Here is a 13,959-nt window from a genome sequence, read left to right as displayed (position 1 = left end):
TATACAGTGGAGAACCATGTCTGAAAACTGTACACATCTTTACAAAGCAGAATCAGCACACACACACACCTGTACAGAACACGATCAGTGTGCACATCTGTACAAAGCAGAATCAGCTTATATACCTGTACAGAATAGGATCAGTGTGCACATCTGTACAAAGCAGAATCAGCACACACACCTGTACAGAACAGGATCAGTGTGCACATCTGTACAAAGCAGAATCAGCTTATATATCTGTACAGAATAGGATCAGTGTGCACACCTGTACAAAGCAGAATCAGCTTATATATCTGTACAGAATAGGATCAGTGTGCACACCTGTACAAAGCAGAATCAGCTTATATATCTGTACAGAATAGGATCAGTGTGCACACCTGTACAAAGCAGAATCAGCTTATATATCTGTACAGAATAGGATCAGTGTGCACACCTGTACAAAGCAGAATCAGCACACACACCTGTACAGAACAGGATCAGATGTGGAACTGTACACATCTACATGTTTAGAGAACAGAATCAGGTCTGAAAAGTGTATACATATGCACATACAGAACAGAATAGAACCATGTCTGCAAATTGTACACATCTATAATACACAAATGTAGTGCCACAGATAACATAACGCTCTTAAGATATGGTTCAAATAGCTCAGTTTCAGAAAAGTTTAAAGCTATCCAATCTAAATGATTTGTAAAGTTTAATAAGTGACAAAAGTTCTCCCAAATAAATTATTTATTGTGAGTTTCTAAGTTTGCTGTGCTACAAAATATCCCATATAACACCTGTGAAATCTGTAACACTGCATCTCCATGCACATGTAACACCTGTTCCAATTAGCACCTGTTCTAGCACCTGTGTTACAGGTTACCTGAACTGTATTAGCACCTGTACATTAGTAGATTACTTGCACGTTTCCTTATTAATATCACATTAAAGTACAGGTAGCTCCATTATCAAATGTCTCTCTAGTGACATGGAGGTTAGCTTTCCTTTCGTATGCTCAAAACTCTAATATGCAAATCATTGTGTATGCAAATCTATGTATATGCAAATAAACTTTCCTTCAACCAATGGCACAAATCTAAATTACTGTGCCAATAGTACACCAATATTCAAATGAAAATACTGAGCGATACAAGGTAGACAACAGTCTTACTAGCAATAATCAACACCTTCTGCTGAAACACATGTGCATGTCCTGGAGAAGTTTCTTGTAAATAAAACAGAAAATTCAGACCTACAAGTAAAAATCTTGTTTCCAAACCAGAATGTTTATACGCTACAGTTTTTCTCAAAATATTTCTTCACTGAGAGTAAAACGTGAGACTTACAGGTTCATCTAGGTCAGCTACCAACTACAACACTGTGCTTGCCCACAGTGGGTGTCTTCCTTGCCGTAGAGAGAGCATATTCAAGTCAGAGTTGAGTCAGGCTTTAGACTCCAAAAAAGGGAAACCTTGGTGAATTCCTGACACTGCCAGAACCACAATGGGAGAGACCCAAACAGTCTAGTGTTAGTATATAACAAGGAAAGGGGGTGTGTCACCTAAATACTTATTAGTTCATCTGTTTCAGGACAACTGTACCTGTGGCCGAAGAGGAGAAAGAAACATTCAAGGAAAGTAAGCAGAAAACAATTTTATTTGGTGTTTTATGGGTGAGCCGACATCAAAAAATCCAAAAATGGAATAAAAATAAAATTAAAAAATCTGCACTTTTATTGTGTCTGATCCGTATATCTTCTTTTTTTAACGACTGTCCTGTTTTTTCATGCCTTCCCAATAACATAAATTTGTCTTCAACAGGAACAATTGCCGGCACAGTCCACTTTCCCCACAAATTAGATGATTTATCAGTTTTATTTTTATACCTTTTAACTACACTGAAAAAACATGCCTTCTGCCCTTAAAACAAAAAATTAAATTGGTGTGGCCTGAAACTAATTTATACAGCTTTGAATGCAACCTTTTTTCACACTGATTACCAGGAGGAGAGAAAAGTAATGGGCAATATCTGGTACAACGATTCACATCAAGTTCGAAAGGACTTATTTTGGATCTCACAGAAATCATATGAACTGCAAGTAGATTTAAATCTATATGTAGCTACACAATATACAAGCTCATCTGATAGGCCCAGAAGAAAGAATGTTCTCCTTGCAACATTCGCTTAAAATTTTTTTTTACCTTCACAATAATACCCATTACACTAACAGTTAATATGTCCTGAATGATACTAAATTCCAATTTCAAAGTTTTAATAGGAGTCTGGGTGGGTCAGCACACATTTCTATCTTGTTTTCAAGATGTGCACTAAATCTGAGCGAACTAACAACACAAAGATCATGTCAGTCTTGCACAAACTGCAAGGTTGAGAGGGGAGTTTCAGCCCAAGACACTTCAAAGATTACACTCAACAATTACACTTTCAAAATTCAACATCAGCAAAGCACTTTCATCATGTTTTTAAGGAAGGAAATCATTTCTAGAAAAGGAATTGATTGGTTATTCATTGGTGTTTTACTACTGCTGTGGACTTAATTAATGAGCAAGTGATAAGGTGAGAAAGGTGGGAGGCTTTCCAAGAGGTGTTGAAGGGGAGTTTAATCAGGAGGGCACCTGGGGAATTTATGGACGCCTCGGTTTGTTTACCTTGGCTGCAGCACAGGCAGGGTTGTAAGTGTGATAGACCTGCGTGAATGTACGCTTTACTGACAGTCTCATTAATACAATATTAACCCCCGTTACACTTCATCACTTACGGTAGAGGCACTGGTTTTGTTCTCACCCAGAACACAAATTAGTCCAACAAGCAAGCTACTAACCCATGTACTTCGGTTCCCAGGAGACTACATATGGCTAATGGTTTATCAGTTATGGGCTTTGTTGATAAATCCATGAGCCAACTCTCGTCACCTGTAAGGTGATTGGGATCGCATGACCATGGTGTGAGTCGCACCATTAGCTTAACCCTAGCTGGAACTTATGAAACGACGGTGAGCCGGGTCATATGCAGGTATTTTTCATCCCCATAGTGAGAACTCACATGGGAATCCAAGGCCAAAAAAAGCACCCCCCCCCCCCCCAAAAAAAAGGACAAAAAAAAAGACGAAATTAAAATGTTGATTAATGAGGGGTTGAAAATATGTGATTTCATATTACCCTAGTTCCAAGTAAAATCCTTGTTATTTAGTTGCATATTTGTCCTAACATTAGATCTACCACAATTTCTCTATTTCAGCCCAAATTATGACATTCGAAACTTGGCCCACATTAAAAAGATCCTACAGTGGGGTGGTGGGGAAGAGTCCCACTCTCGCTGCCTAATATTGATACGGCAACGAAAACTGATCTATCTGGTAGGGAGGGAGTGCGATAGGAAGGCCAATCAAAGGCCATTGCTGCTCAGCATCACAATTCTGGTCAATAAAGCTGACATTTCGCGAGCCTCTCCCTGATAAATATTGTCAAAGACTGTTCTGCCCAATTTTCCTACCCATTTTGAAGATTGGAAACTGGCCTCCTTGTTTTAATACCTGTCATTTTGATGGGGTGATTCAGGTGGGAACAATGCAGGGAGAGAGAAGAACACAATGGAGTCTGGTGAATGGTAATGGTGGCCCAGGTTAATGATAATCAATAGGCTACCACACAGGGGCTCAGGGCCAGGTATTGACAACCATACGACGACGTCCATTCACAGCCACCCGACCATTTCCCTTTGTAAGGCGTGGCACTTGTTTCTCCCAGACCAAATCAATTGGATACTATTTCTACCCATTTGGATCGGCTAGGCAGAGAAGAAAGTAGGGGCAAAAAAGAAGCAAGTTCTCAGTTGCCATGGCAATCTAAACATCCAAAATATTAACATTTTACAGTGTATTGTCTAGAAAGATGCACAGTTGGCCGATATCAACAAATAGAATGTCACCACCTTTCTTTGACTTGATTTTTCTGTTTTGAACCATGTACATTTTCTAGACCATGAACGGGGGAGGGGTGGGGGGTGAGCAAGTTTCAACGCAATCGATCATGGATCTAAGCCCTTCACTTGATTTTGTAAAAACAAAATTTCTATGAAACCTTCTGAAGAAACAGATTTATCAAAATTACTATACAGAGCATTACTATACAGAGCATTTTACTAAAGCACATAATACATGCATATGTGTTTGTTCAACAATACAGCAGTCTACATGTACGTCTGACTGAAGAGAAATCTGCTCAAATATCATCATCCTAATGAAACATTCAAAATGAAACATACATAGGCTAAAATCTGTGTGTGTCACAATATCAGGTGTGTATTGTGCAAGTCTGAGGCAAAATAAGAAGAACATGTTCTAAAGCTAAATTTTCTCAGAAAACAATTCATGAATGAGACATTGAAAAGTTTTCGGTTTGTGAATTTGATTAATGTGATATCAGACACATTTTGACGTGCACTTTTTGTGGTGGCCGGATTGATCAGCAGGTGGACTTAAAATGGACAGATGTTTGATTAAGACTTTAAGGCTGTACATCCGTTTCTTTTAAACCCCTGCCAAAAAACTCAAGGTTACTATAAATGGGCAGATTTATTATGGAGTGTTTTCTTGTTTCCACAGAAATGAAGCATGAAAAAAGTGAACATTTAGCCACAGAAATGAATTGATTTCTTGACAGGAAAAATGTGCTGAGTGACTTTCTGCACAATTCAGCATTTTTTTATATTCAGATTAAAGCCTATAATGAATGCACTTAACTACTACACCTAAAATAAATTTGCTTGATGATCTGACAAGGAAAACACCGCTTCTTCTTCATAGGAATATGTCACTAAATATTTAATAACATTTCTTTGCCCTTCTAAAGTGTGTCAATTCAGAAAATCCAATTTCAAGTCTTGGACACTAAAAACCTTCATGGCACAAATTGCCTCCTAAATTGTTATTTCGGCTGAGGAAAGGTTAGGGCTAAAGAGGCAGGGATCACCCGTGTGATATCTGAGGACTGGGAGGTTGCTGTACCTGGGCTTTACCTTTAAGCTCTTTGTCCCCTCCCTCACCTCCGACTACCCAGGACCCCAGCCAGTCTCACATGAGGCTTTGTGTCCCCGTGATCAACACTCACATTAGTCATCCACCTTAACAAAACCAACCCTATTTTACAAAATTAAACACAAAAACCCCTCCATATGCTGAACTCTGTCAGCAGCCGTTTTAATGGAACCCAACACCATCAGAATTGTTCAGCATGCTGAGGTTTGATTCTTATCTTTCCAGGACCCCCAGGGCAAAATGAAACATAAAAAATATTTAATAAGAGCGGATTTCAGAGCTGAGGGTGCTTTTGCTATTCTTACACTTCACTAATTGTGAAATATCATTCGTTTTCTGAAGATATTGAGGCACAGAGAGGAAAGGCCAATTATTGAGTCCAAGGGTGTGGCTCCTGCTGCGAAGTCCTCTCAGGTAATAAGCGAATCTCAACTTATAACTTCAGGTAGGAATATGACGCGTGCAATAAGAAAATCTGTCAAAATATGTCACCTACAAGATATTTTGATATCTTCAATCTTTATATTTTATCAATTGAAATATACATGTAACTACAACAGTCAAGCGAGTAAATTTACAATTGCCCCTATTTCTAATTCTACCTGGGACTTACTAATGACCAGCTTTACGATATGTCTGGATACAAGATATTACATGTATGTTAGCAAGAAATTACATTATGCTAGCCAGATATTACATATATACTGGAAGATATTACAATTGTGCCTTAAGATACTACATGCATACTGAACATGTGAAGATATTACAAGATATTACATGTACACGGAGTTATAAAATGCACTGCATGTGACAACTACAAGAAACATCTGCATGAAGACTATACTATACAAGAACATATTTTTTATCAACCTTTGCATCCAACATCGCTTTGAGTTTTCTTAACCAAAATTTAATGCAGATACATAAAGGTTTCAGTCTTTGACAAAACCTGAAGCAACTGGTTTGAAAATTTAGCTGTTTTTGCTTCTTAAAATGAGAAATGCTGTGTACATGTATGTATTAGCCTGACACCTGTAAGGTTATCGTGGATGATTATCATGTGTGAGCAGATACACACACACACACATTTACATCTACATCAGGGTCATTGGTTATGCATAGTTCTTTGCTTATTACGTCATGTCTGATGAAAATGTTTCTCATTCGAACAAATTTCTAAAGAAGTACCCCTCATACACCCTTAACATAAAATATGACTGTAGAACATGTCACAAAACATCACTGGCTTTGTACAGGTGAAATGTCTTTTTGGCCTCGAGTCAGTCAGTTGATGTGACGTTCATGTACCTATCTAGGTAGGTGTTCTGGGAATTCAGAATTTTCCCGAAAGCGACCTCATCAAAGCTGATGCTGAGCTGCTTAAGGAGTCACATTTCCGGCTTCTTAACTGGTGACAAGACCACCGGTTATGTCAAAGGAACTGACAACATGCTCAGGAAAAGGTGTGTCAAGAGCCCGATATGGTCGCTAATTAGAAATTCTCACCTTCCATGTCGACATCCTGTTTAACCTCGTGCGCCATGGCCGCTGAGAGGGCAGAGAACACAGGTACTTCTGGCTGTTTAATCAACAATCACCCTCAGGTAATGACTGTTCCCACTACACCTGGCTGAGGTTGTCACGGTGACGGCAAGGTGGGCAGGGCGCCGGATTCAGGTGAGAGAGGTCTGTCGTCCCGTCCTGGGAGAGCGGGCTGTCTGCTAACGGGGCACACCTGTACAGCAATTATATACCTGTAACGAGAAAATAACCAACCAATAAGAGGACGGCAGGTATGCAATGCAATATTGAACGACTGCACAGAAGTTTGCATGTTTCTGCCTGGGCCAAGGTGGCAGTTACTGAGTACAGAGGCTACCTGGACCAGGTAAACCGCCAACCAATCACAGGTGTCGACACAAACAGAACAGCACAGGGCAGTTTCAGCAGCTTAAAATGTAGAGCAACCAAAAAAAAAAAAAAAGAAAGCTATATCTCAGTACAAGTTCATGCACCTGTAATACATGTGTATACTGCACTGTGTACAAAATTCATAACTTCTGCCCTAAAAACCACATTTCCCATAAATCAAGGGTATACATGTATATACCGTACATGTACATAAGGCTTGTGTAAATGTCGCTTCACATGTTCAGGAAGTTCTACAGCCATTATGGTATTACACTACATACGAGCCAACTATGAAATATTTATAAACCAGGTATGGTTCACAAATCCTTACAAATGCTCTGAACAGGACAACCACTCAACACGACATGTATATACACAATATTAATACACATGTTCCGTTAAAGTAGTCTAATGTTTTACTTAATTATTTGACTTTTGTTTAAAGCCATACTCAAGAGCTTATGTGGCGGTGGTCAGTTTTATGAGGGGAAGAAACCCATTCCGAGGTCTCACAGAAACCTAACAACTTTTGTTACATGTACATGTGACATTACTGTTTTACAGATAAGCTTGCCATTTTGGTGGTTTTCAACGAATGCACACGTAGTTCTGTACAAACTGACCCACAGACAACATTATCTACCACTTTATTGCTGGTGAAGTATAAAAAATTCCCTGTTCCAGGCTGGGATTGAACCTGCACCTTGTGTGTGATCAGTTTGGGGGTGGCAGCTCTACCACTGAGCCAGGTCCTGCTCCCATACACAGCCTAACAGCCACTACAGGCCACAATGTAGTGTTTGCATGCCCACATACATGTAAATATACATCACTGTTGGCACACTTGACACTGGCAATTTTTTTTTTTTTTTACCATGTTTCCATCAGATCTCATTGCACCAATTTAAACTAAATATAATTACGCTCAGTAAATTTTACCCAAAGCTCTTGGAAGTAGAGGTGTATAGCTATTACCCCAATTGTTTTGAGTTCACTCCCTTAGCTTTGTGTTGTATACACAAGGCATTTACATACATAACAATCCCTTTAGGGCATTGGTTAGGAATAACTCTGCTAGGGAGATCTAAATGTAGGTGTAACCAAGTTCAATGGATCCAACTGCAATGTGCTCAGTGACATTTCCTTTATAAACAGCTTCCAATATTGCTGATCACATACAACAGTCATTCAGATGCTCATAGTATCCAGAAAAAACTTTTCATTAATACTGCCTATTACAACTGAGTTTGTAGAGAGCTTACACAGTAAGCATTATTGATAGACATCATTGCTGTTCTATGATCTTCAGCTCTTGATTCTTCTTTTAAAATGCTTCCATTATTCAGTGTTCAAAGAACCTAAACTAAACAGAATTTTTTTCCAAAAAACAACTGTGAACCAATCAAATTTTTGCTACTATTTAAAAATTGCCGAAATAATTACCTTTCACAAAATATCATACTATCATTATCATTTAAAGTTGGTAATAAAGAACCTAGCATTTTTATGGTGGCTGTCATTATAACTTTTTAAACTTTAGAACCTTGTTCTCACTATAAATATTGCAGGTCCAATTCTGATATTTTCTGAAAGTCAATAATTTGAGATATTCTTTGTAAACACCGAAAATTTGATTAGTGGGTATGGATATTTTCCCAAAAATCTCTGGTATATCCCCTTCCTTTCCGTTTTTTTTAAATTAATTCACATCATTGATTATTAAATGCCATACTTAAGAATATTTTACTTATTCTATACCATAGTCTGGTTGAAGGTGGAGGCAAACCAGGCAAAACTAAGCATCACCAGGTACCTCAAACCTCCCGACTGAAATGGCACTCCCATTGGCAGGAGATAAATTAGATCATACAACCTTACTGGCCAGTAAGGCACTCCGTTACCACATGTTTCATTAAAGCATACAAAATGCACATGTACGCAACTGGAATGAAACATGTAGTTAATTTTACATCATACCACTATACAAATGAACAGACATCATATTATTAGTTAGTCTAACATTTCAACTTGTAAGCCAGAAACAGAGCTCATGTACATGTACATGTAATTCACAAATAAAGAACATTTGCTGAAGCGTGGGCATATTTATTATAAAGTGTTTCAAGAGCACATGTAAAATGTATGTTTTCACAGAATATCTGACGATGCTGACTGCATTTCTTCAGAGAAAAAACAAGCACATATATGTATTAAAGACGTCTTCTGATAAATGAATTATTCTGTTGTCTTATGAAAATCATAATCTGGAAGAGATTCCAATCAGGCAATGAGTGTGTCTTGAGCTGTTGACAGGAAATCAATGCTAGCTTCATTACCACAGTGGGTTTGCAGACCACTATACATTTGTGTGTGATAACATTCTAATCAAATGAATGAAGGATTTATGTTCTCCTTACAGATCAGGCATGACAGACATGGGCTGATCTTGTCATCAGAGTCAGGTTACAGAAAGCTTGTGTTTTTCTAATATTCTAACGATTGCATTTATACAGGTAAAAATACTTTTGCACAACCATGCAGATTATGCAGAGGAAAACTTATCTACAGATGTAACAAATATATGCAGGTCAAAATATGCGAGCACAAACGTCCATATCATGCATACCAAGAAACTTATCTGCGGTGGCAACAAATCCCAAGGAATTACATCAGCCTTGGTCATCAAAAAACAATAACAATACAAATGCAAAAATTAAAATCATGCACACTGAAAAATTTAGCAAAGTATATAAATTGGCAGCTTGGTACTGTTATATATAACTGTAATATGTCAAAGTATCATCCTTCATGGGTGTAAGCATTTGGCCTGGCTGGCTGTACCGACTTCAGGGAATTTACCAAACAAAGAAGACCTTCTGAATTATAACCGACTGTTTTATTCACATTTTGGGGAGATATTTTCCTAATAAATCTGACTTTGCTAAGGAAAAATAATGTAAAGTCACAATATTTTTCTTCAAACAATGACTTTCCCAAGGCAGTTTTCTTGCCGGCTCACCCTGACAAGTTACAGCAGGATCCTGCCCAACTTGTACGCATTGTGACATGCGTAGCCGTTCTCAGTTCCCTGCTCATAAATGCTGGGTTCAAAATGCATCAGTTTAACACAAACTAAAAATCCAATTCATTGCATCGATATCTGTCTATTCACTATAAGAAACCACTCTAACAATCGAGAGCTAAAGGGTTTTTTTTACGTGACAGCCAATTATCTTGTGACACTTTTAGCACTAGTGATTGGTCAAGTTCATAAGGGCTTCTGCAACATAGCTGCTCAGAGTGAATTGTCCGTCAGTGCCACATCTCTAATGCTGAACTTCATCTTCTCAGCTTTCAAAACATTAAAGAATTTTTTAAATATTTTTCTGTGATAACTGTATCTTATATCATTTTTTCAAGGTATATATAGTGGCAAACTTTATGTTCACTTTAAAAAGGCTCATCTGATTCTTCACACCTTCTACTCCTGCTATTCAGGCATTCTGTTAATCCACACCTTGTATTAACGAGTTCCAAATTATTCGTTGAAAATTTAGGACCACAAATCATACACATGGTCATCTGCAAGGGCCATGAAAAGCACGCACTTGCTCGAAAAAGATTAACGTCTGTGGCTAGCCACATTTGACACATGTCTATGACTTCCAAAAACAGCAAAAGTATGTTTCAACTACTGCCTTCCTCACTTGTATTGCTTGAACAGAAAGTTGCAGAAATATGTGCCTCTAAATGAGTGGCTTTCCCACTTCCGTAGCAGAAGTGAAAAGTCGCGTAAGAGATATTAACAGTAAACCCTAATGTAGAGTCTACAAGGACATTTGTGTGGAGATTTATGCGTCACAAATGTTATATAACCAGTACTAAGGCAGGTATACATTTTCCACAGAGCATCTTACAATCATGTGCACAGAATGTAGTACACCTGAATGGCCACAGTAAACTAGCATAGTTCCAACACGGGTTCACCCAAGGCCAGTGGACATTTGGTCAGGCCAGTAGATTCAATAAACAAGAAAACTGAGATTTAAATATTGTTCTAAAGTTTAATCCAGTTATTAAAGACAGCAAACTTACCTACATTTATAAATAAACTATCATATAGTAGTTACTATACTACTAGTTGCTACGCCATTAGAGGAAAATTACATGTAAAGCAGTCTCATCACATTATTTTTCCTATGTTTATTTCATGGACCAACTAATGCCTTACTATTTGTAGATTTCAAAGGGCACTGCTCCTCGTGGCAACTGAACTAACATTTTGTGGTAAATTCCAACCCTGCCTGAACCACTGCATGCAGGACGATTTCAAGTGAGCTAGAACTCTGGAAACTCTGATCCAAAAATACACAACTAGAATGGCGTAGTCCATTTCCTCTCACAATGTTTGACATGATCTTTATACAGATGCTCCCCGCCCACCCCACTCACCAGACTGCAGAATTATTCACTGATGATATCTCGCTCTTGATACGAGATGGATATAATAATTCCTTTATTTATTAGACCAATACAGATCATGTCGCTAAAATGACAAAGTTCATGTCGTCCAGCATCTCCACGTTCTAGGTTTAGAATTTGCATTAAGGTCTATAGGCGTACAGAATCACCTGAGTTCAAACCAGGTGCTCATTTAGAGATCCTCTTCATTGGGTAAGGGAATTAGGGAGATACCTGGATTATGGCCCGGGAAGACGATAATGTTGATCAGAGTGAACAGTGTTTGATGTGATTAAAGACGGACTGTCCTGCTGGCTAGACAAGATCTACCAAGGAAGGGAAAAGCAACAGGATGGGGGAGATCAAAGAACTTTACCTGTAGCTGTGAAGAAATCAATAACACAAGGTTTTAATGATGAAGGGCCGATGGGGAAAAAAACTGTGTCGTCTACCTGTGTAGTATTGTTACTGAGAGTCTGTCCCAAGGCATACAGTGCAGTGCACATTAACCAACTCTTTCAACCGGGTCCATTATTAAGCATTTACCGAAGCATCCCTTTGCCTCACATTTGTAATGAAACCTTGGGTATACCGACTATGAAGTTACAGTACCAGATATACAAGAATGTATAGCAGGTTTTATCGGTCTCCACTGCAAATCAACGAGAGGCTAGAGCCCTGTGACAGTAAGCTTTCAATGCAAAGAGCAGATCTGCCCATCAGAGTACAGGTACCATGATAGCAAACTGTTCATCTTTTCCGGACTCTGGTTCTTTGGACTGAAACATGTTTAAGCTGATCAATGCCCCTTGTCACTCAGGGACCAACATGGGCTGGGATCATTGATGAATTGATAATCAATAATTGAGTATTTTGTCAACAGCTATGTAAAAGGATGAAGTATGTTGCCAGCACAAACAATATCCTAAACAAAACCGTTCACATCTATCAACTGCCCCAGTCTTCAGTGTCATGGCCTTAACAACAGTATCTCAAAAAACTATATATTTATTTTCAACCACTTCTACATTGTACATTCATTAATAACAATGCTCAACATTTTACTCCTTAGTTTCCAATGCCATTGTTCCCTTTACAAAAAACATAATACATAACCCCTTAGTTTATGATAACATGCTCTGACTTGCCCAAGTCACATTAGAAAGTCTAACAGCCATACTATTGAATCAAATCAAAAGTGCAATATTCAATTATTTTACATTGGCAGAGCCTGTGAATTATTGATTTACTTTTTTTTCTTATTTGATTAAGGATTACGTGAAAAAATGAAACCTAACGAGTCAACTTATATAATTTTCTCTTCCCAGAGGTACAGGAATAAGTACAAACAATATATACATGTATAATTTCAAATAACTGCTTTTCTAATAGACTGTCAATGTACATGTACATTTAACTCTGCTACATTGTATATACATGTAATTAAACTCTTTGATGAAAAAAATTTTGTGACCAAAATGTGGAAAGTGAGGGTACTGTTTTGATTTTGCCTTTTACTGAAGTTTTTCCATGCATGACATCCAATTAATAACCATTCTAAATAGTATACTTAGTGAAATATTCTTGAGTACAGCGTTAAACACCAATCAAAAAAAATATATATATATTATGCTTCACATGATGATGGCTATGTTTATAAGTGGACTGAGCAACTCACAGGTGAACTCACAAACTTCCTGACCATACACTTCTCCAATAAACGTGGGATAAACTTTACATGGTCAGACTACTGGTCAATTGGATATTGGATTAGTTTTAACACAATGATTTGGCTTTCTTGAGGGCTTTCGTAGAAGACTTCGTATCATTCACTATTATTACCAGGTTAATCACCGGTCATGTTGTTTCCGAGTATGCCAAAGAAATTTACCCAATATTACATTGCATTACATTTTACTCGGAAGTCAAGGTCTGAGAACTGGATTAAAAACAAAATATAAAAAGTTCAAATGTTTTCCTTTGTTTCGTTAATGCATATCGTGTATTTTCATCACTGTTTCATACATCGGTAACTTCATTCAGACCGACAATAATTATCAAATAATGAGATCAGAATGCAAATATGCATACATGTGTAAAATAATAACTTTAATAACTGAAACAATCACACAAGTGAACATTCTTCACTACATCATCAACTGGATCTTATAACTTCAAAATAACCAATACATTGATATGTTTATATTGAAGGCTAGCGAATCATTCTCCACTAGTAGGACACTATTTATAAGACAAGTTTGATTGTGTCATTGTACATTTATGCAAAGAAATCTATAGAGAAAACTGTTCAATTTATAACGTTGAAAATAAAAAACAACACAATGACTGAATTATTCAACTTCTTTGTGACTAAGACCAACAACTCTCCATTAAGTCTTGAATCCTTCCATCATAGTTCAAAAACTTCTTCCACATAACAGATTAATTTTGCCTTCATATCACAACAGGTGGATTGATTAAAGGATTTACATGTACTCGCACAATCAGGCTAATAACCAAATACAGGTACGCTAAACATGGCAACT

The 13,959-nt window shown here is 37.7% G+C and overlaps 1 protein-coding gene across 3 annotated transcripts in view; it reads right to left on the bottom strand.

Moving 5' to 3' along the window:
- Positions 1 to 13,959, bottom strand: part of LOC135472159 (heterogeneous nuclear ribonucleoprotein K-like) — a 55,793-nt gene that overhangs the window by 22,757 nt on the left and 19,077 nt on the right. For all 3 annotated transcript variants that reach the window (XM_064751525.1, XM_064751523.1, XM_064751526.1), the window contains exon 2: positions 6,548 to 6,795. In XM_064751525.1, the coding sequence (XP_064607595.1) occupies positions 6,548 to 6,584 (37 nt within the window). In that variant the 5' untranslated portion in view covers positions 6,585 to 6,795. The remainder of the gene's footprint in view (positions 1 to 6,547; positions 6,796 to 13,959) is intronic.

Source organism: Liolophura sinensis, chromosome 8, assembly GCF_032854445.1.
Source record: "Liolophura sinensis isolate JHLJ2023 chromosome 8, CUHK_Ljap_v2, whole genome shotgun sequence".
In the NCBI taxonomy this organism is placed as follows: Eukaryota; Metazoa; Mollusca; class Polyplacophora; order Chitonida; family Chitonidae; genus Liolophura; species Liolophura sinensis.
This window is presented reverse-complemented; position numbering and strand designations above follow the sequence as displayed.